The following is a 23,498-nucleotide window of genomic DNA, read 5'->3' as shown; positions in this document are numbered from 1 at the left end:
ATAGTATTTGCGGCTCCTTCGGGGCCAACCTCAGACATGTTAATGCTGGAACGGTTTGACGGGGGATCCTTCGCCCCCCCATGAGGGCAATATTTGTAGTTAACACGACTCAAGCGTGTTCATGCGGGCAGTCCAAACAACCCACCCATCTCGATTTTGGTCCCTGCTCCTCATCAGCCTGGGTGACGCAGCGGTGGCCACGGCAGGCCCACTGTGAGAGGCGGCAGTGGGCCAGAATAGGTTCCAGTGAAGGAGGGGCCAGATCAGTGTGTCCCTGAGGCTTATACACAGGAAGGAGCACGTGGGACAGGAAGGCGGGAGAGGCAGGTGGCAGAGCGGAAGTAGGCGGATGGAGGATGGGGCAGAAGGGAGGCGGATGTGTGGGTCGGGAAGGCGGGGCTTTAATGGAGTTCGTCTCTTGATTGGAGTGCAGTTGGCAGGTCCAGTGCGTGGCTCTTACTAATCTCCCAGGTGTCCGCCTTTCAACAGACGATCCTTGTAGGATTTCTGGAGCTGCAATTTCCCGGAAAGGTCCCTCCCTGATATGACCTTCCAAATGTTGTACATGCTCCTTCTCTCTCCTCTTGGTATTTTTGTTGTTGTTATTCTCTATCTTTTAGTCCCGGGGAAGACTATTGCAGTTTATCATTAAGGCGGGGACAATGGTAGGGTTACAGTTGCCCCCATGGAAAATAATACCATAATTCATAAGTAATGGGACAAGAATAAACCGCTCTGCATACTCACAGCTGTGAACCCACTATTGCCCGCCCCCCATGAAGGGTCACAAAATAAGCCGTCATAAAAATTGGGAAAGTACTTGGAAAATTATTTTAAAATTCTAGATTAATAACAGCCAAAATAACTTGCTGGTTTTTGACTGATTTTCACGTGTGTTTGTTTCCAGGCCAGAACTGCGGAGGCTTGGTCCAGGGCCCCAACGGCACCATTGAGAGCCCCGGGTTCCCGCACGGCTACCCCAACTACGCCAACTGCACCTGGATCGTCCTCACCGGGGAGCGCAACCGGATCCAGCTGTCCTTCCACACCTTCGCGCTGGAGGAGGACTTCGACATCCTGTCGGTGTACGACGGGCAGCTCCAGCAAGGGAACCTGAAAGTCAGGTAAGGTGTCGGCTCCCCCCACCGCTTCCCGTTCAGTTCTGCTTGACGCAGATCCCGAGGCGTCATTGGAGTTGATATTTTGAATTTCATTGTAAGGGAAGGCCATTTTCTCTGGTTCCCGTAAAAGAAAAAGCTGTAGATGTGCGCACCATTTTTCAATGGTTAAAAACATAACTTCTCACGGAAAGCGATCGTTGACTTCATTTGTGAACACCAGATTGTTCGGGATCCGCAGTCCGGCGTTGTCAAGGTAATTGCAGTGACATTATCAGGCCCCATTGTTTTTAGGCAACTGTGGCTTGGCGAGAAATGGCACCATGACAAATGAGTCCGACTGAGTACTCAGAGTGCAATTCAGAAAAAAACAAAAGCAGCCTTTATATTGTCAGAGAAAACATTCAATAAAAACAACATAGGAGGTGGGTAAAAACATGAAAGACCGTGGCAATCTTGGGAGAATTTGTGTTTTACTCAGTGCATAATATATTCCATTCTCCCTTAGTTTTCTCTATTGATCTATGATTTTTACCATGAAGAAAGAAAAATGCGTTCTGGATGGTTTTAAGTTACATTTTTTATTTGTCACTGTGGGAAATTGCACCTGTACAACTATTCCATTTTTTGTGTGTGTATTTTGCAAAAGAAAAAGGACTATCTTTTCCAGGAAATTAGAACTTCTTAGCTAACCTGATGAACACATTTAAGCATATACATATTTGCAAATAAAGCTTTATGCTCTGGTTTGAAACTCTAGCATTGACTAGAAACAAAGTTTTTGGCTATATAGTGTCACGTAGAAAAGTGGACAGTAGGCAGAAGAAAGTCCTGTTCAGGTGAAGAAAATGGTGTAGCTGCCAGGGTTGGTGCTCATGCACACAAATCGGGAATTTTATTCATAATTGTGGAGGCCGAGGAAAACCTCCAATTATAAGACTAATGATACCTGTACATTTACTTAATATGTACATATCTGTTGTTTAAGGTATTAAATATATTAGTAAATTCCAGGCAGGCTCTATTTGCATTTTACCTGTGCATTCTCCACTGTCAAACCCCTTCTAGTGTTTTCTGGGTCACCTGCGAATGCCCCCCGTCCCTGTGCAGACGCACCTCCCCGCTTGCCCCTCCCTCTCCCCCGGGTGGCACGCCGTCCTCTCCCGGGCGCACCGGGGAGGCTTGCTGTCTCGGTCTGAGGCGCACGGGCCTGCACCCGGGTGTTTGCACGCAGTAGCTACGTAGCTGTCCTCGCTCATCCGATGCCAGGGTTCTGTCCTCTTTGCTGCTTTCTAAATACCCGTCTTTTACCTGCTTTTATTCCCCATGAACGATGCTACTAGGGAACAGCAGTCCATTGTGATGATAAAAAGAGTTGTAAGAGGAGCTGCAAAGAGTGATGGCAAAGAGAGAAGACAGTTTATTCACATGTCAAGCCATGTGACCTTGTGTTAGAAGGCGCTCTCTCTCTTTCCAGTTTGAAAAAAGGCCTAACAAATAAGTCCTTTTAAAAAGCACTTCTCCTCTCCACTTCCTTTCATTCTACCCTCTTCCAGAGGAAACTTTTCTCAAATATCAACTTGATAGACTGCCTGTTTTTAAACAGTCTATTGTCCTCGTATGTTCTTACCGTGCCGCCATGTTCCCTTTCTACATTAATAACGACAAAGCATGGAGCCCAGGCCCCCCGCCCGGTTGGTGATGTGCCGGCGTCCGCACCTGGTGCACTAGGGTCGGAACGCTGAGTCTGGTGGCAGGTCCCCAGAGGTCCAGAGTGGTGTCTAAACCGACACCTGTCCCTCAGGGAGCCCGTGAGTGTTGGTGAGTCCTGTGTGTGCCGTCACGCTTCCAACACTCACTGGTATTTGTACCAGGGAAAGCAAGGAAGGCTGATAAGAGAGAAACGTCCTCGGTTCATGTAAAGTACTGTTGGTTCTGATTTATTCATTTGGGACAGGGAACCAATATGCCATATTTCTGCCCCTTTCTTGTCCTTAAGCCGGGGTGTCCAACCTGTGGCCCGCAGGCCCCGGGATGACTGTGAATGAGGCCCAACACGAAATCATGAATTTACTTAAAACGTGATGAGATTTTTTTGTGATTGCGTGTTACAATGTATTTATTTAATGCATGGCCCAAGACAACTCTTGTTCTTCCAGTGTGGCCCAGAGACGCCCAAAGTTTGGACACCCCTGCGAGGTGAGGAAGATGCTCTTGTCCCCCCGCTACACCCCGTCACTTTTCCCCTGTCTTGCGGCATGCACGCTCTGTGGGTGGGTGGGGACTGCTCATAGCCTGACGTCACTGGCCCAGGTAGCGGCCACAAAGGTGGGGCCTGTTGGAAACAGGCTTCCCCCAGGGGCTGCTGGGAGCTGTGGGTCTTCACTCAGACAAGATGGAATAAACGATGATGGGAAATAAGAGCAGGCGTGTTGCTGGAGCCCACACTGAGAAGGTTGCGACATTTCCACGGCAGCGGACGGGCGGAGGAGTTAGAACTAGCAGTAAATTCTGGTTAACAGAAGACTCTGACGTTATCTGTGTCCCGTTGTACCTTGGGCCAGTCGTCGGCTTCCCCCACACAGTTAACTCACAACATCCACAGGAGGTCTGGGGTTCGCAGTAAGGACGCCTTTGTCCAAGGGTCACGTGTCAGCTGCCGTCCCGCCATGGCAGTTACTGCCGACACTGTCGTGGGCTGTGCGGTTTTGCTGCCACTCAGAGGTGTGTTCAGCAGCGACAGGTGCACCAGCCAAAAAATGAGTAGCTGGTTTTTTGAAACACCTTGAGTATTTTATTATAAAGAAATTTCTTTCGTTTAGCCACAATAAGAAACAGTTTTCTAAATAACTTAAGACTTAGATTTAATCCCAAAATAACAGAACATAGAATTTGGAAGCCAGCCGTATTGATGTTTACATCATACCCTGACCTCTAATGAAGCATATATTATTCACCCTATTAAAAATCTTTAAAGGAAAAGAAATAATGCACAATTTATGTTACCATCTTGGACTATTATATCAAAATATACAAACACGTAAGTGACTTTTGCCTGCATCAGTAAATTAAAATTTAACACGGAGATTTTGAGAGGTAAATTAAGACTTCTCTTAAGCACAAGAAAAAAGATGTGGCTCACAATTAGGAATCGAAATCCACTGAGTGACCTGGAATTAAAGCCACTCCCACTCACCGGCGGCCGCGCAGCCCTGCCTTGTCTCAGTCCCTGACCTTTACTGACTCCGCCTTGCCCCTTACTTCCCAAACGGAGGTCCAACCTTGTGGTCATAAACTCCTGCACTTTGGATCTTGCACCGTCTCTTCATTGACTGCGACCTGTTTTAGTCCTCACAGAACATGCCCCTGGTCCATAGTAGGTTGGCCACCGCTTGACTAGGACCCGACGCACTGCCCTTCCTGCCCTGGGCTCGCCCCTCTCTGATCTGGAATCATCTGTGCCCCATTCTGTGTCTGTTCTGCTTTGACAGTAAGATGAACGGTTCAAGGAAACATCACTCTGATATTCAGGGGACTCTGCAATTTGACGGCAAACTGCACGCTCACCTTCCACCTTTTCCATTTCTCCGCCCTGCGTCCCAGTCCATTTCGGCTGCTCTGGCAGAATGTCATAGTCTGGGGAGCTTACAGACGTCAATTCTCCAGGTTCCGGGGGCTGGAAGTCCGAGAGGGCCTTCCTCTTGGCTCACAGATGGCATCTTCTCACTGTGTCTTCACAGGACTCCATGGGGCCAGTAACCCCATTAGTGAGGACACCACCCTCATGGCCTCGGCACCTCCCAAAGTCCCACCTTCAAATTCCATCACACTGGGGGGTAGGGCTCCCACCTCTGAATTTGGGAGGGGCACCACGGGTGGTTTTGTTTCTTAGTTTAGTGGCTGCACGGGCTCTTCCTCCCCCTGACCTTATAAGAGAACAAAGTTATCATCTCTACCTCCTTGTTCTTTTTTTAAATATATTTTATTGATTATGCCATTACAGTTGTCCATTTCCCCCCTTCATTCTCCTCCACCCTGTACATCCCCTCCCACCCACATTCCCCCCTTAAGTTCATGTCCATGTATCACAAGTTCTTTAGCTTCTGCATTTCCCACACTACTCTTGCCCTCCCCTTGTCTATTTTCTACCTACCATCTATGCTACTTATTCTCTGTACCTTCTCCCCCCTTCTCCTCCTCCCACTCCCCTGTTGCTAACCCTCCATGTGATCTCCACTTTTGTGGTCTGTTCCTATTTTAGGAGTCTGCTTAGTTTGCTTTTGTTTTAGGTGTGGTTCTTAATAACTGTGAGTTTCCTGTCCTTTCACTGTTCATATATTTTATCTTCTTTTTCTTAGGTAAGTCCCTTTAACATTTCATATAATAAGGGCTTGGTGATGATGAACTCCTTGAATTTGACCTTATCTGAGAAGCACTTTATCTGCCCTTCCACTCTAAATGAAAGCTTTGCTGGATAGCGTCATCTTGGATGTGGGTCCTTGCATTTCATGACTTGGAATACTTCTTTCCAGTCCCTTCTTGCCTGTAAGGTCTCTTTTGAGAAATCAGCTGACAGACAGTCTGATGGGAACTCCTTTGTAGGTGACTGTCCCCTTATCTCTTGCTGCTTCTAGAATTCTCTCCTTCATTTTAATCCTGGGTAATATAATTACGATGTGCCTTGGTGTGTTCCTTCTTGGGTCCAACTTCTTTGGGACTCTCTGAGCTTCCTGGACTTCCTGGAAGTCTATTTCCTTTGCCAGATTGGGGAAGTCCTCCTTTATTATTTGTTCAAATAAGTTTTCCACTTGTTGCTCTTCCTCTTCCCCTACTGGTACCCCTATAATTCAGATATGGAAACATTTAAAGATGTCCTGGAGGTTCCTAAGCCTCTCTTCATTTTTTTGAATTCTTATTTCTTTTCTGCTTGGTTGTTTCTTTTTTCCTTCTGGTCCACTCCATTGATTTGAGTCTCAGTTTCCTTTCCATCACTATTGGTTCCCTGTTCATTTTCCTTCATTTCATTTAGTGTAGCCTTCATTTTTTTCATGTAATTTGTGACCAAAATCAACCAGTTCTGTGAGCATCCTGATCACCAGTGTTTTTAACTGTGCATCTGATAGTTTGGCTATCTCTTGGTCACTTAGAATTATTGGCTCTGGGGCTTTGAGTTGTTCTTGAGCCATACATAATGTTTTGGTTTGTTTGCGCCTGTTATGTATGAGGGGCGGAGCCTTAGGTGTTCACCAGGGTGGGGCAACCCAGTTGCTGTGTTGTGACTGGGGGCAGGGTCAGGGTCAGAGAGGGAGCAATGGCATTTGTTCTGCACTCTCATATTTTGGTCCCTCTGCCACTTCCCACAAGCAGATTGGGCCATTCTTGTGCTGGTTCCTGGGTGGGTTGGCTTGTGTACATTCTAGGACCCTGTGAGTCTCTCCAACAAACTCTCCTGTGAGGCTGGGAGTCTCTCCTGGCACCTCCACCCCTGCAAGTTTTTTCAGTGGGTGCTTTTAGGCTTTATTTCCCATCACTGGGGCCCTGGGTTGCATGGTCTGTCTCACTGACCGTTTTTAAACCTTTCTGCTTTATCTGCACGCAAATGTGTGTCTGAGGTCAGCCGGCGCCTGGCGAGCCTCGCTGGGTTTGATCTTTTTCTCCCCGTCCCCGCATCTGCCGACCACCACCTTGTCCTGCTGGGACCCCTTTCCGCCGGCCACCGACTCCACTCCTCTTACCAGTCTGGACAAATGGTTCCTTGTTGTCCGACTTTGGTGCAGTTCAATTTTCTGTCTGTTCTGGTTGTGTCTTTGTTTCTCAATCTTCGTTGTCCTTAAATTTGGTTCTGCGAAGAGGCACAGTGTCTCCACCTGCACCTCCATCTTGGCCCTCTACTTCCTCCTTCTTCCCTCCGCTTCATAGACTCTGGACACATGCTCCTTGGTGGCATTTGCCTCTCTTTGTGTTCCTGTAGGGACAGCAGAACATGCATCTTCTGAGGCCAAAGAACGTGCCCCGAGTGTGTCTTCTCTGGTGATGACAGGCTTGTTGGCTCTAAAATCGTCCCAGAATCTGTGTGGGGTCATTTTGACTTACAGTGCTCTCGATACGGGGCCACTCACCTCATCCCGTGTGTGGTCCTGACCTGACGTGATGTGAGTCTCTGCTCCAGACGAGAGGAGCTGTGCGTCCCACACCAGGTCCGCTGCCCTGCCGATGCTCTCTGAAGGCGGAGGAGTGTTTATTCTGCTCAGAGTCAGAAACTGATGGGTGTGGACATTGCTTTCCGCCTGTAATAGCCAACTTTCAAAAGGAATCGCTGTATAACCTCAAAAAGGTTATGGATTCTATAAAGCGACTCTATGAAGGGAAATTGTGCCACACAAATGTAGAAAACCAGTAGGTATTATCCCATGATTATTGTGTGCGGTAAGGCCTGGGAAAATGGCTCTGCAGTCATCTCAACTCTCTGCCTGTCCGTCAGGAGATCACCGCTAATTTTCTACAATGAGAGGTAATGAAGAAGTTAGAGACGAGTGTGGTAAGGCTGCTAAAATCGGGGAGTCATGAGTAAGTATTGCTAACGTGTTAGTTTCATTCCATTATGGTTTTTATAAACCACAATCGTGTGTTCGAATGCACTGACACTTAGCTGAGAAACCTATACATTACTCACTGGAGCTGATGATGTTTATAATTGGAGAACTTTTAGGGGCGAGGGCAGGGTTTCCGCTGCGTCTGGGCTACATCAGCCCGGAGACCTAGCAGTGCCTGCGTCCGCCTTCCTGTCCCCATTGCCGGTCCGAGCCCTGAGGCAGCCATGCACAGATCAATAGTTAGATACAATCAGAGCGTCGTTTTACTTTCAGCTTGGCTGGTGCCCCGGTGAAGATGCCGATAAACACAGGGCGAAGCATGTCCACAGCTTCTGCCGGGACTGGAGTCTCACGCTGACAACAAGCATGTCTCTTGGTATTTTATCGCCTTCCCTCAGCCACGGGGTCAGGGACGGGAAGGATGACTGGCCAGACCAGACCAGCATGTGCTGAGGGAGGGCCCGGGGTGCTGGGCCTCGAAGCCTGGGTGGGGGAGCAACCATTCACTGCCCGCAGGGGCTACCCCAGCCTGTGCAGCGCAGAGTCACCCAGGGCTCAGGCACCCGCCTGCACAGGTGGTCCCACACCTCAGTGAGTGAGCGCACCTGGGGGTGTGGAGGGGACGGGGCAGAACCTGCGCCTCTCATCTCAGACACTCACCTTCCACCCTCAGGTGCACCTGTCGGCCATGTTCACTATTCTGTACACGTATTTTGAGATGGTGAAATTGAAAACAACTGTCTTTGATACATCATTCAAATTTCTTAACCTATGTTTTAACTGAATGAACTATTCACAGAAAAGGTCAGTGATTATTGGGTGAGGTTGAGTTTTTTTTATTAAGTTGGCTCTCTGCAGGTGACTAGATGGACGTGAAGGCCAATCAAGTGAGAGGTTCGAGGACGAGACTGGGGCCTAGACATTGGTGAACAGGTGAACAGGTGTAAATGCAGATGAGGTTACCGATGCTGCCCGATAGGTAGGTTTCTCCTCCTACCCCAGCCGGTTTCATATTCAGATTGGACTTAGACCATCAATATGTATTTTCACATAAAACTTACATTTATTAACAAAAATGATGAAATGACTAGTGATTAGAAATTCTGGAATGAAAATAATAACACATTTAAGGAAGCAGGACTTCACACGAGTGGCGGGGGTCGTGCCGGCCCGGGTGAAGGTGCCCGTGAGGACCCGGCGCCTGCCCTCCGAGCCTCGCCCCTGAGGCCGCTGTCCCTGGTTGGACGTCCTTGGCTTCTTGCCCAAGCCCTGCTCTCTCTGGCAGCCCCTTGAAGATGGGAGGATCCTTGTTCTCAGCATGACCCCTGCCCCCACACTCAGGCTGTGTGGGTCCCACTCCAGACCCTCCCACTGAAGCCGGGAGCAGGCATGACCAGTGCTTGACAGCTTCTCACTTCTGTGCGCTGTATAACCAGCACCCGCCCCTTTTCCCTTAGAAACCACTTCTATCAAATACAAATACAACCTGTCTGCTTGGTCCCGCCCCAAGGAAAGAGTTCCCCTGGACAGGGCAGGTGTTCGTGTGAGACGGAGAATCAGGGATAGAGGCAGAACACAAGTGAACACACTCCCTACCACTGGGGACCTTTCAGCCCAAGGAAGAAAATGGAGCAAAATAAAACCGGGGCCTCCTGGAAGTTTCTATAAACGTCTTCCTGAAGGCGGCAGCTTCTCGGCTTTTCATGGGCTGCCACGGACCCCGCAAAGCCCTTTCGTGGCTCAGATGGTCCATTCTCACACTCCGTGCTTGCTCCGCCTACAACCTGCTGAGTCTGCCCTGACCGCTGATCAGACGCGGCCGTCCCTCTCTTTCCTCTGGCTCAGGTTTAGGGGTGTCTGCGCTTTACGTGCCCAGGCACAAGGAAACATTTCTTAGAGTCAGTCTTTCTAAAAAGCAGGTGCTTGGTACACATGGTGCGTCACTTATTTACTTTTTAATCCAGTAGAGTTAGACAAATGCTGCCTTTGACCAGGGCTGGGTGGGTGGAAGCGAAGTGGGGAGGCATTTGCAAGGACGGAATGGTCACTGGGCGGACCCCTGTCAGGATGCTCACGGATTTACGCTCATCCGACCGGGAGGCGGCATGCGTGGCGGGGCTGACGGCCTTCCCGTGCACGGGCGCCCCTCGCTCAGGGGCCTTGACGGGCTTAGACTTGACCTTGGCACTCCAAGATGCTGCGTGGGAACTGCGTTTCACGACGTGGGGGAAAACAGTATGTAGAATTTTAGGTGGATGGCGATCGATGGGCACCTTACCCTCCAGGCGCTTCGAGTTAGCGGCCCCTTCATTCTGCGCCCAGTTTGTCTAAATGACAAACACGTATGCATCGCCCTTCAAACGGCCGAGCCAAAGGCACAGCGCTTCTTGAGAAAGGCCATCAGCATCATGCCAAGACACGGCGTGGTGGGAAAACCGGGTCGTTTGGAGGAGTTTGCCCCGGGAAAGGCGGGCGAGCGTTCTCAGGAGGTGTGGGCAGGTGGGCAGGGCGTGAGTGGCAGTGGGGGGCCCCCGGGCCCCCAGAAGGCACTGCTGTGGGGCTGCACACCTGGCACGCTCCGTCCTCACCCTCTGGCCCAAGGCACGCCCCTGACCCCTACCTCCCAGAATCCCTTTCCTTTCCAAATGTGCCTTTCCCCCTTTCCGTCTGCCCATGACCTCAGTGGTGTAAAGAGGGAGTAACTTACGTACATGAGAGCGTCGCGACTTCGATCTGGGGACGGAGAAGTCTGGAGAGCTCTGTCTTTGGGAGCTGACCTCAGCCTTCACACCTGGGGCTGAGGCAGTGGGGCCGGAGGTGTCGGAGTAAGTTCCTCGCTTGTCGTCTCTTCCGAGGGACACGTGACATCACTGTTGGGCAGTCGATCTGCCACGTTTCACGAACACCTGGCGCCGGGGTCACCGGGTTGGAACTCTGCCGCGTGAGCAAGCCTGCCCTCCATGTGTTCTGCACTTCGCTCCACGAGATGCAGGCGGACTCCTGCAGACATGCGTTTCACTGGGGCCACGCTTCTGCCCGACTCTGTGGCGGGCCTTTTCGCTTGCGGTCCTTCCCGTGGGTGTATCAAAGAGTGTTGCCTTAGTGTGGTTTACCTGTGCATTCCGTGGTGGTGAGTGGTGTTACATTGTTTCCTGTGCTGTTTGGGCGTTCAAATAGCTCCTTCGGAAGTGTCGGTTAAAATCCTCCGTTGATATACAATATCTGTATGTGTTACAATTTCTCCCAGATTCCTTCTCTTAAGTGGTGCACTTTGAATGATAAATGTTTTTAAACCAGACTGAGTCTAACTTATCCATATTTTTATTTTTGTTTCATGATATTCTGCAAAATGTAAGAACTGTGTGCAGACTGATGTTGCACATATTTTCCCCAGTGTTTTCTTCTAAAAGTCGAATGGTCTTGCTCCTCCTCATGGGTCTGTGTTGTCCTTTGAGTTAATTTTTTTTTATGTAATGGGAATTAAGGTTATACGTTTATCTTTTTCCGTATGGATATGCATTTGTCTTTGAACCATTTTTGACAATACTCGGATTCTTATAAAGTTGATTTTTTGTGTGAGGCCCGTGTTGGTGCTCATGTTTTTAAAATCCCAGTGATCTGACTGCCTTTGTTGAAAGGAGCTTCTTTTTCTCATCGAACTGACTTGGCACCGTGGTCAAAAACCAGCTTCTGGGACCTGTGGGGACCGACTTCTATGCACTTTCCGGTTCTATTGATCTGTTTGTCTTCTTGCTGAATCGATTATTGTGCCTACAGACTCACACTTATTCAGGGGTCAGTGTTGTAAGGAATAAAATGTGTAAATATAAAAATAAGTTCATGTGTTTCTGCCTACTAACACAAGATAATGCTCACCCACACAAATTTCTCAGAGAATGATGCCTGCACATGTCTATATTGCGTTTTCCCTGTTCTAATGACCACGGTGGCCACCGTCTCTGACCAGATCTTGGCTGACGCTTCGTAGTAACAGTACATTTTTCATAGACATTCTCTCTCCTTTTGGGAACATTCTCAAGTTTTGAAATCACATAGAGTAGCTCCTGAGAGTTGGTTCTTTCGTGCGTGTGTTTTGGTTATTCTAGCCCCTTGGCATTTTGAATAATTTAGAACCAGCTTGTCAATGTCTATAAAAATCTGGTTTTCACTGGGATAGCTTTGAGTCTGTTGATTTGGGGGAAAAAATTACCATTTTAACAATAGAGTTTTCCAACATGTGACTGTAAAATATCTCTCCCTTTATTTCAGTCTTCCTTAATTTCTCTCAGAAAAGGTTCAGTTAGATTCATTCCTTATAACTTTTAGTTTTTAGTTACTATTATAAAAGCCATGGTTTTTCAAACCAGGTCTCTACAGTTCTGGGTCAGCTGTGTTTGTTGTTCGGAAGGTAATTTTAGACAGAGCCTAGGAATGTTTGAAAAAACAACTACTAAGTAAAACTAAATATATAAATGGCAACTGCTCCATAGAAACATCTATTCTGTTTTAAGAAATATAGAATATGTCTACGTGTATATATCATACACAGGAGAGGCAACCACACATTCGCGTTTCTCTCCCTTTCTCCTTCCCTTCCCCTCTAAAAATAAACAAATGAAATCTTTAAGGAAATAAGTTCTAGCATAGTAATAACACTATATCTGAGTCTTGGACGTTTTTCTGCTGAAGTCCCCCCAAAGTCTGTCTGCCTTTTCGAGAGGCTTCATCGCCGACCACCTGACTAGACCTGTCTGCCCAGCGAAGCCACGGCCCCCGAAGTTCCTGCTTCTCAAGGAGCTCCCTAGACTTCTCGGGCTCGGCCGTGACCCCAAAGGGTCCCTAGGGAAGGGTCTTCACAAGTGCTGGGCTTGAGGCCTTTAAGATGAATCGTTCCAGATGGGGGCGGGGGGCTGGTCGGTCACAGAGAAGAGGCCTGCGGTGGTCTCCGGCCCTTCGCCTTGTCGTGGGGGGCGGGAACCTCTCCTGCGGCCTTCGGCAGTTTGGCGGTCTGTGAAAATCAAGTCCAGGTGAGAGTGGTAGTGACCTTGTCAGCGTGGGTCAGCCTATTCTGAGTGGTTTCTATGGATTCCGAACACTGTTCAAAGATACGCTGACCGAGAGAAGCCAACAAATCACAAGCCTTTTAAAAGATCGGTGCTGTTTTATTAATTCAGTTAACACGCGTTGACTTGGGACCGATTTTGCAGGCATTGGTCTGGGGGCTGGGGGGGGGCTCTTATTAGCTGCCAGACCCTGTTCCTTATGCCTTAGAGTCTTCTTTGACTGTGGTCCACGGAACGTATCCTGTGAAAATACCGTTTTATCGCAAACAGCACTTCGCCGCCACACGGCAATGAGATAACCCTTGTTACTTGGTGTGTGTAGTTCAGCGTCTTCAATGCAGAGAGTGCACAAGGAAGACTGGTCTGTAACCACCTCAAAATGATGATGTTTTTGCATGAAGATTAAGTGGCCAGCACCCTGGAGCTGCAGGGAACATGGGCGGTTGTCACGGCCTGCTGGCATCAGCCCTGTGACCAAGGGACGGTGTCAGGCAGCTGCTCTGTCCCTTCCGGGAAGGGGGAGTCCGCTCGGAAGCTCCGGGTGAACACGTGGGGGGACCGGCCGTGCTCGGGCTGTTTCAGGCACACAACCCTCACCTGCCCAGGTGGGACCCGACCGAGAAACAAGGCGTTCGCAGGGCTTGCCTCGGAGTTTCTCTTCACCGCCAACAGAGGGAGCTCTTTGCAGCGTGGCTCCCAGGCCACCCCGGGAACAAGAACTCTCAGGGCTGCGGGGTAGAATTCCATTCCTTTCATTCTGGATTGTTTTAGGGATTACCAGAACAAAGGGTGGTGTGTAAATATGCACATACACACACATTTTTACGTAACCGTTTGAAAATATATGAGAATAGATTCTCAGTGTAAGTTTATAAAGGTGAAAAGGACACCCTACCAGGGACTACAAATTCACTGGACGCAATCAAACAAGCTCAAGATGTGAGACACATCAGGAAGAGAGAGGCTGGTGTGTCATCAGAGACGCAGTTGAAACACTCGTGTGCTACATGCTGAAACGGGGTCACCTCATTTTGGTGCTGTGGGCAGCACGATGATGACGGTTTCACACAATCAGCAGCCGTGTGGGCACTGAGGGTGCCCGTGGGACGTGATGGCATCTTCCAGCCCCGAGAGCCCTGCGTGTGCTCGGCACTCGGGTGCTCCTTGGGATTTTAACTCGGTTTCTGTCCTCAGTGTGTGAAGCCCCAAAGTTAGCGCTTGACAACTCCTCATCTGTTCACTGTGAAGAAGTGGCCGGACAATTTCAGTGACCCGTAATATTTGGGTGACTGTGTAATTAAGAATCGGAGAGTCCTAAGCAAGTACATGCTGTGACCTGCTACGTGAGACCGGTCTGCGGCTCTAAGTAACTGTCCCGTGTGGTGCCGCTGGCGAACACCACCACTGCCGTGTGTCTGAGCGCTTCGGGGGACATGCTGCACGTGTCCGATGTGAAGAGACCGTTCAGTGACACGTCAACTTCTGTGCTGCGCTGTGCATGCACACGTATGTGTGTGCCCAGAGGAGGGTGTGCAAATGCACGCTGAGTACATACACGCACAGCACCTCGGTCTCTCTCTGCACCGAGGGTCCAGGCACAGAGACGGGTTTGGGATAGGGAACCGCTCTCCCCCTGGCTGCACCCCAATGATTCGCACACCGCGGTGCGTGGAGGCGCGTGCAGAGTGTGTGGGTCATGGGCCTGTGGTGAACAGGACGTGTTCTTATCTGGGGACTGGTGTGGAGTCACCAGGGCTCCTTTTCAGGCTGAATGACTGTGGGCTACACACAGGATCCCTTTACAGGTAAATCAGAGGGAATTAGAAACGTTTTAGGAAAGTAACTGAGATTGGACAGTTTTTACCTTAACACAAATATTTAGCTCTTAGTTTCCATGTAAGGCAGAACTATTGTTTAAAGAAAGCTAGTTGTTTGATTCTTAGTAAGATTAATGCGTTGTAAATGCTGTAGGTACGTCACATTTTAAAATATCCTCTTAGGAGAGAGAGTTTATTCTTCCAGATCTATTGAATATTTTTCTAAATCCCCACTTGAGGATGTGTTTTATTGATTTTAGAGAGAGAAACATCCATCAGTTGCCTCGTGTGTGCCCCCCACCTGGGCATCGAACCCACGACCTCGGTGTAGGGGACAGCGCTCCAAATACTGGCCCACTCAGCTAGGGCTCTGCCAAGTGTTTCAGGAGAGTCTGGGCCTCCCTCTCTGGGACCAGGTGTGCGAGCGTGTGTGGCGTCGTGTTCAGCTCACTCTCAGCTGGTGGCTTCTCGGGTTCGTGTTTCTATGTTCTAGACTCTTCCCCGTGAATTGTCTTACCAAGCAATGAGGGGCTCAGGTTCAAGGTTGAAGAATTTGGTCACGAGCCGGTGGACCACAAGCGACGGAGGCAGCCTCTGGTCCTGAGGGCTCTCTCTGGCACCAGGGCCTTTCCCTGGCCCACCTCCCCCTCTCCGGGGGGCGCGCTGCCTGCAGGGTGGGGGCCGGTACCTGCAAGAATGGGTTTTCTGCCAGGCCTCAGCCTCCGATTCGGGCTGTTGAGGCCCCCACCTCAAAGGTAAGGACGCAAAGTCAGCCTGTGGCCCACAGGCAGTGCCCGGCTCTGCCCGGTGCCCGGTCTCCTTCAGAATGGTGGGTCTCTCACGGAGCAGGTGTGCTGCTGGTTTGGAACTTAGGGGTTTGTTACCTCTACTGCCTCTCGCATTGGGGATCAGTCAGAATCTGTGCTCTGCGTATTATCTATGAATTTCCACGCGCTGCTGTCAGGGTTTCCCCCCTGGTTTCCCGTGAGGACATTTAGTGATTAAAGTCTGCAATGCAAACAAAGGGTCGCAGGCACGGAAGTGGACTGTGAAGGGGGTCTGTGGAGGGAGGCAGGCATCTGCCTTCAAAAGCATCACCCCATTCCTCCGCACCCCGCAGAAGCCCCTCTCTGCGTGGCCCTCCTGCCGGGGACACACGGTCACGGATGGGCCCACCTCTCACTCTCCTCCGAGTTCCGCTCATGGGTGACTCACTGGTGCCATCAAACACGGCCCCCTCGTTGAGTGTCATTCATTCTGGGGGCTCCAGCCGCCTCGCTCGGCCCACCTCGCCCAGGGGCACTGGGAGAAACCCCCCCGTGGGGGCTGCAGGTGGTCCACGTGCGTGTGAATGCGTGTAGAGTGCACGCGAGTCCTCTGGCGGCACACAGTGAGTGACCAAGGTCCGCCTCGCCGTTGCATTTGGATGAAGGACAGAAACCTGGCCCAGCGGGCAGCGGACCCAGGGTCACGGTCTATTTATTTAGCACAGGGTGGGCCTCACCTCTCCCGACTCCTCCCTCGGTTTGCTCTCTGTGTTGGCGTGCGGGGGTCTCCGTAACCATAAGGCCTCCAAGGTGACTCTTCCCAGGTGTGACTTCGGGAAAAGGGGTGCATATCTGCCACAGTCGCCTTCCCACGGACGACAGGCTGCTCTCGGCACCTGTTCTACCCATCGCCCCCCTTCTCGCCAGTGGGCATGGTTTGCCAGGAGTGGCGCGGTTCTCGTTCTTCCAGGCGAGGGGCAGTGGGTTCTTGCTCATGTCTCCAGCTGCAGGACGGACCTGCAAAAGTCACTGCCACCGCCGCCCAGCATGTCACGCGGCCAGCCCGCACATAGATGATGGAGGTTAAGGGAGCCTGTCTGTGGTGATCAGCGCGCTTTCAAAGTTGGACCTTTGGCCCCTCTGCTGGGCGTCAGCACTGCGCCTGAGACAGGGCGTGTTCGCCACCCCACGCAGGAAGCGGTGAGCTGAGCGTCTCCTGGGCTCCGAGTCAGGCAGATCCGCGAGGCTGTTCAGCCTCTTCAGTTGTGCCCAAGATAGGAGGGGTCACTCGCTCTTTGTCTTAGTCCCTTCCAGACGCCACAGCAAAACACCCAAACCGAGGGGCGCCTGGCCCTCTGGTTGGAGTTGCTGAGCGGGTCCATGCAGCCCTCCCTCGGCCACCCCCCTCCACCTCCCCAGCGCAGGGACAGCCGGGCTGGAGCCGCAGGGATGGAAGGGGCGTGGCGGGGGCAGCAGGTCCCCAGGCCCCGTGGCGCTTCCCGGGAGGTTGGAGGCCTCTGCACCAGTGGTGGGGGCGCAGCACCCCAGGGGGAGGGGTCTTAGGACCACGCCCGTGCCCGCCTGGGCCACTGAGGGCCTTGGGGGAAACATGCCCCTCTTTCCATCCCCGTTAGATCATTAAAATGTTACTGTTTCGGAACTGAACAGGCTGAAGGAGAAGAAAGGCAAATTAGGCCAAATTCAGGTCTGCGCGCACAAGCAATTTATTAAGAATGTGAAATGAGAACTGAGTTCAGCTGACATTTAAGCCCCAAACTCAGTGCGTGAGGTTTTTTATCCCTGCCAAGGAGTCACCATTTTAAACTGGAATTAAATTAGACTATTTGTACAAAGCAAAGGGGAGCTATCGAGTAGTTTCACTGCGTTTCGGAGAGAGAACAGACAAATGAGGAAACGTAGCATTATGAATAATGTAAAGTACAACTTCTTCAGTCTTGATGGACACGCTCCTGAAGTGGATAGAAGGAAGCCCTTTCTCCTTAATGAAGTGATTCACGTGGATCTCAGGTGAAGGGAGAGCGATGCTCCGACTCGGGGGTGCGGGGTGGGGGAGGGCGTCAGCGTCTCAGGGGGCACCTGGGCAGCAGGTCCCAACGCTCGTGCTGAATGTGCACAGTTCCCTCCTCACCAGTGGGACGAGAAGGGCTGTGTTCAAGCACGCTCCCTCCAGTGCCCTTGGGAAGACTGAGTAACTGTCAACACACCGGACATCACGGTGTCCTTGGGCCAAGGGGGGTGCAGTTTCACCTGTAAGAATAGTTATTAACACGAAATGATTTTCACAACACATTGCTAAGGAGACGTGAATCAGCACATTATACCTACAGTACCATTTCCTTCAAATTTAAAACTACATGTATTGACATGTGTAGACATGTACATGGAGTCATGGACGGAAGTCTAGAAGGACACGCAACCGAACATTAGCCATGCAGAGCTCACGGGGACGGCAGGGCGCAGTGCCCGCTGCCACGCCTCTTGCACGTACCTGACCTTTGTCATGAGACGCAGTGAGGGCCCGGAACTCACATGCCGGAGTCCCCGTCACCTGTCCCTGCATCCTCGGCGCCTTTCCTGACCACGCCGCCAGTCAGCACCGGCCCCCGTCCCTCGCACCCTAAACCCCACGTGCGGACATGTTCTCCACAGAGAGAGTCCTCGGTTCTGTATTTCCTTTTGTCTATTTTCCTCATCAACCAACAGAAGGACTTTGTACTGCCTCACTTGCTGGCCACCCCCCCCTCCCTCCGGCTGCCCCTGGGGGCTGGGCTTTCCGAGTGCAGGGCCCGTCTCCGCAGAATCCCGGGCCTCCCAGAGCCTCGGAAGCCCAGGCAGCCGTCCGGACCACCAGATGGGGGACCGTTCTTTTCTGCATTCTAGAGACTGCAGAGAAAAAAAACTATGGGTTAACAAATGATAAGAAGCACTTTAAAAGCCTCTGCGAGGGCAGGAAATGTCACAGTTGGATTTCATGGGCTGTGAAATTTTCCGTGTTGCTGGTCACCCCTCCCCCACTGGGGAAGGCCTCGTTAGCCTGTGCGTGACGGGGTTTCTGTGGCCGCTGCTCGGCCCCAGGTTCACGCTGCAGACTTCCTGGCTTAGGAGGAGGGACAGCAGGGCCTGAAGTGATTGTGAATGACCACAGCCAGGATGGTACCGGGGACCCTGTAGGCTTGTTCTCTGTCCAGGGCCATCTTCCTGGTTCTCGTCTACAGGGCTGGGCTTACAGGGCTCAACCTGAACTTGGCTTTCAGCCTTGAATGTTCAGCATGGAGCACAAACATGGGAACCACAAGGCCATCCACAGGTGTCCTTCCGTTCCCCGCAGCCGGCCCTTGACCTGGTGGAGGGGCTCTTCCTGGGGATGGGACTGACTTATTAGTGCAAACACGGTGGCCGTACGGAGCAGCCGGTGACGAAGGGTACCCTCGACTGAGAGTGGATGCCACAGATCCTCACCCTGACCTTCGTCTCGATTTTCTTCATTTGTAAGGACCCCTGACAGAGCTCACCACCGGGTAACCAGCTCCGGGCGCAGAGAAGCCTGCGGAAGTGTCTTTCTGGTTTTGGTTTCCAAAGTGGGTTCTGTTGGGCTGACCTCGTTCGTGGGGACCACTGCCCTGTTTGTAAAGGTGACGTGCCCACAATCACTGGGTTTAAAATCAGAGTAGGTTTGTAAGGATTCTCACTTTGTCCTCTGAAAACTGTGCTGGCAATGACAGGATACGCATTTCAGTCATTGGACATACATGCGTAAATATTCAGCCAGGTCTGTATTCATGCCCAAGTATGGCCGAGGCCCGCGTTAGCTGAGCAGGGGGAGTGGGGCTTGTGGGGGCCAGCCACCAAAGCATTCCAGACAGCAGCACGGGGACCCCAGTTCGTCTCTGGCACAGAGCCTCGAGGACACACTGCGTGTTTGGCCAAGAGGCTGGCAAGCGTGGCCACGACTCCCGGTGAGGAGTACATCTTGCATGATTTCCATTTGCTGTCAAGGATGTTCTGTTCTTAGCACACCGCTGGCTGCAGAAGAGACATATAACTAATTACATCGCTCAAGGACTTCACAGAGGCAGCCGCAGACAGTGGTTTGTGCGCAGGTACTCCTGTTGGACCCACACTTCGTCATGAACCCCAAATCCAAGTCACCCTTCGGAAGGGTGACGAACAGGTGGACTGTTCCTGAGTAACAGTCTTTCCGAGACATGGGACTTCAGTGTCGCTGACAAACAAATGAGTCACCGTCCAGAGCATGCTTAGGGTGCATGTAAGTGACGTTTCTGTGGCCAAGTTGAAGGTCGAAAGACTTCTCAGGTACTTACAGCTGTTGTCGTCAGTGTCGGGCAGAAGCTAATAACTGGGAGAAAGGGACCCCCCCCAGAGGTGGTGCAGGAGCACGTGACCTTGCCCGCCGTCTGCCACCTAGAGGGACTGACTAGCCTTCAGCCCCCCCAGTGACGTCTCACACGCAGAGGACATTTAATGCGGGTGCTTGCTCTGCGCACAGGCAGCGGGGGTTGGCCTCCTTGGCCTTCCTCCGCATTCCCAGTAAAGATACCGGGGAAGCAAAGCCGAACGCCTTACGGGCAAGGTGCTCAGGTCGACTTCTCTGATCATCTGAGGACTTTGGACTCGATTTACTGCTGTGAACCTAAATTTTGAATATAAGCATAAGTGTAAAGAAAAAAATTAAAATCATTTATATACCCATGACCCAAAGTTAACAACTGTCAGTGAATTGACCTATGGCCTCCTGGTTTCTAAAAAATAAATGATATAGTTAATAGATTATAAAATGTGCTTTGTACATTATTTAGAAACATACACACATTTACGATAGTATTATTTTAGGGAATCTAGTCACTTTGAAAATTCAGTAATGTCCAAAATTCCCACAAGTAGGTCTCGTAATGAACAGTCGCTCTCCCAGAGGCGTGTGAACTGCGGGTTTTCTATCAAACAGAAGAAGTGGTCGCGTTTCAGCCCTGCTGCCACCAGCCACCAAAGTCGCTTTAATCTTCCGGAGACGGCCTGCTGACCACGCCACCCGGTGCTGAGAAACTGGGAAAAATGGCAATACTTGATACCAAAAGCATTTTGAGGTAATTTTGACTGCAGCAATTATTTTCATTTCATTTTTCCATTTTGCACTAAATAATTTGCAAAGCTCAATTGCGAGGGCACTTAACTTCTTTTTCTTATCCACTGAGCTCCTTGTGAAGCTGGGATGCACCTGTTTTCATCTTTTACGCTTTGCTTCTAGGGGCCAAACACAGGAACTCTTGTGCATTTTGAACGGAGATTTGCCTTTATGAATAAGGTTTTGGAAACAGTTTTTTTAAAAGCCGACACATCAGAATTTTAAAAATAAAAATGAATACAAAACCAATGGAACACTAAAAATAAAATGAAAAATAAAAACTACCTGGTGGACAACAGATCAGGGTAAGAGGGCTTTCCTCGGCTCTGGGGTGTAAGTCAATATTTCATGGCACGTGGTTGGAGTTCGTATTTGCTTAACTTCATAAATGCAATTGGAATTGATTGTTTTAATTCATAAATGTAGCAATGTTTCCATAAAAATTTTTGAGTCCAAATTGGTCTTATCATATGTAAATTCTTAGTCCTTTATTAGTTACTTAGAATTATACACATAGTTAGTCCTTTAGAGTTTCAATTTTAGAATCAGCAATATTTAATTATTAAAATACTTTATTTAGTTATTACATATTTTCAGTATCCTAATGTTGCTTGCTCTTCCATCCGTCTTTATTATTCTCACAATAATCGAAGATGATTCTTCTAGTCATTCTCTGTGAATACAGGATAAAGGTAATGGCTTTACATCGAAATGGTGATTATAGGGAGTCAGCTGGAAAATGCTTACTCCAGATTTTCCTGCAGCTGTTCTAAGTGCTGGCCGCTTCTTTGTGGGTTACAAGAGCAATAAATATATTAAACCCAAACATTTCAAATCAAGTAGTCACGTGAAAATGAAGTAGACCTTCCAATTTCTGAGTTTCACATAAGTTTCTTTCCTTGTGAAGCTTATTTCTGGCCTATCCCAATAACTTCAATAACAAACGCATCCCTAAATATTTAGAGTGTTATTACACACAAGCCTCAGGGCTCCATCATGTCCTCAGCCTTACTGGCCATAATAGTTAAGGCCTCACCTGTGTGTCTGGTGAACAGAGCAACAACCTGTACCTGCCTTTGCTCTTTGAGACCGGAGACCAGTAGTCAATTTCTGCTTCTTTAGAATTATTTGCCCCGACATGAGCCATCCTCAGTGCCTCCTCGTATAGCACCGCTTTGTTCTCCCCTAATAAGAATATTCACCGTGTGGCACAGCCGCCAACGACATCACTCTAGGTGGGGGGTGCAGGGTCTCCCGGCAGGCAGCGAGGAAGATCAGTTTGCAGTAAGCCAGCTGCCCCTCGGATACGGGCGTAGCAGCCCTTTCCTGAGGCCCTTGTCTCCGAGAATGCAGTTGGTCTCCTTGCTGCTGGATTCAATGTCTGCCTCTCTGTCCTGGCCCCCGGGAAAACCTGCCTGCCAAGGTCGTCTCAAAGGTAAAGATAAAAACTTCTGCAGAGGAGAAGCTGCTGGAGGCGCTGCCCTTCTGCCCGGGGAGTCTGCTTCTCCAGCCCATCCACCTGCCCCTCAGGTTGTGTGGTGTGACCCCGGGCGGGCTGTGTCCTGCTCCACTGAGCTTGGCCTTCAGGACTGGGGAGCAAGCCCTGCCCAGACCTGGAACACGCCCTTTTCACCTGGGACTTGCCACTCCCCAGGCAGAAACAGAGGCCAGATGTTGGCAGGATCTCAGAGTGCGCCTCCTGGGTTTTGCTCTGATGTGGATAAATCCAGGTCGCCCCCTCTGCAGGGGGCAAGACAAGGGGGCACGTGTGTCTCCTCAGCCTTCAGGAGGCGATGTGAACCCCGCCCCCCAGTGCAGGCTAATGTCCTTCCACAGGAGCGAGAGCAGAGAGGCAATGGGGAAAGAGCTCACACTTCGTATTCCAGCCATGCTGAGCTTGGGTGAGAAAGGGTGACCTCGAACCCAGCAAGGGACCCTCTAGTTTGTCAGCTCATCCCCCTGCCCCTCCTTCTCCTCTTCTGCAATGTCACACTTGTCCCATGGATTGGCTGAGGGCAGGACAAGTGGGATGATGGTGGCGGAAAGGATCAGTGGCTACAAATAATGGAAATGCCAGTGCTAGCCGGGACTTCCTGGCTCGCTGGTCAGTCGCCACGTGAGTCTGGGATCCAGAGACTGGGGCGTGCCTGACGCTCAGTGGGTAAAATGCATGCCAAGGTGGGGCTGTGGCCACCGAGTGCACCTGAGGGGGGCAGTTTAAACGGGGGCATCCTGCCTCTGAGAGACAAGCACCGACTCTGCTGCGCAGCTTGGCAGAGCTCCCCCGAGGCACCCCAACTTTGGATGTGTCTCTTCTTCCTGTGTTGTTTTCATCCACTTAAGAGGGAAGTTATCTTGGGAAACATTTGCATGTTGCAATAATTTTTTTTCTTATTAGGAGAAACTCGTTAAAATTAAGTTATGGGTGATAGTAAGGAAATAGTTTGCTTAAAAGTGAGATAGACTATTTTTTCAGACATGTAAACCGGTTAATTAAGAGAAAATTTTCCCCTAAAATTTGAGGCTACTACCAACTTACCTTATGCATGAATTTCCATAAAAAGTCAATACATCTACACTTTTATCTTTCTATGAATAGAGGAAATTGTATGAATTTCTTTAAAGAGCAGATAAGTCTACACTTTTATCTTCCTCTGAATAGAAGAAAATATAGGAATCTCCATAAAGAGCAGATAAGTTATACTTTTATCTTCCTATGAATAGAAAATAATGTCAGTCTCCCATCTTGGCGAAATAGCTTTGTCAGCCTCTCGTTAGTTTACGGTGATGTTTGGTATTTAATTTGACAAATACCATTTGATGTTGAATTCAAACCGTAGAAGTGCTTTCTTCAGGATGAAAAGCCCATTAGGAAACAGTTATAATCCACGTACTCTGTTAGGACACACAGGCTGAAATAGGTGTGATATATATTTGGCATATTAGATCCGGTAAGAGGATTTAGGAAGAGGCATGAGT

General features: G+C 50.1%; 1 protein-coding gene across 1 annotated transcript in view; it reads left to right on the top strand.

Moving 5' to 3' along the window:
- Positions 1 to 349: 349 nt before the first annotated feature.
- CSMD1 (CUB and Sushi multiple domains 1) overlaps positions 350 to 23,498 on the top strand; it is a 731,453-nt gene continuing 708,304 nt past the window's right edge. The window contains 2 exon segments of the mRNA XM_053672625.1: positions 350 to 380; positions 908 to 1,124. Of these exon segments, the coding sequence (XP_053528600.1) occupies positions 350 to 380; positions 908 to 1,124 (248 nt within the window).

The sequence above is a fragment of the Artibeus jamaicensis genome, unplaced genomic scaffold, assembly GCF_021234435.1.
Source record: "Artibeus jamaicensis isolate MK-2021 breed Jamaican fruit bat unplaced genomic scaffold, CSHL_Jam_final contig_780, whole genome shotgun sequence".
Taxonomy (NCBI): domain Eukaryota; kingdom Metazoa; phylum Chordata; class Mammalia; order Chiroptera; family Phyllostomidae; genus Artibeus; species Artibeus jamaicensis.
The sequence above is the reverse complement of the archived record's forward strand: the minus strand, read 5'-3'. Positions and strand labels throughout refer to the sequence as shown.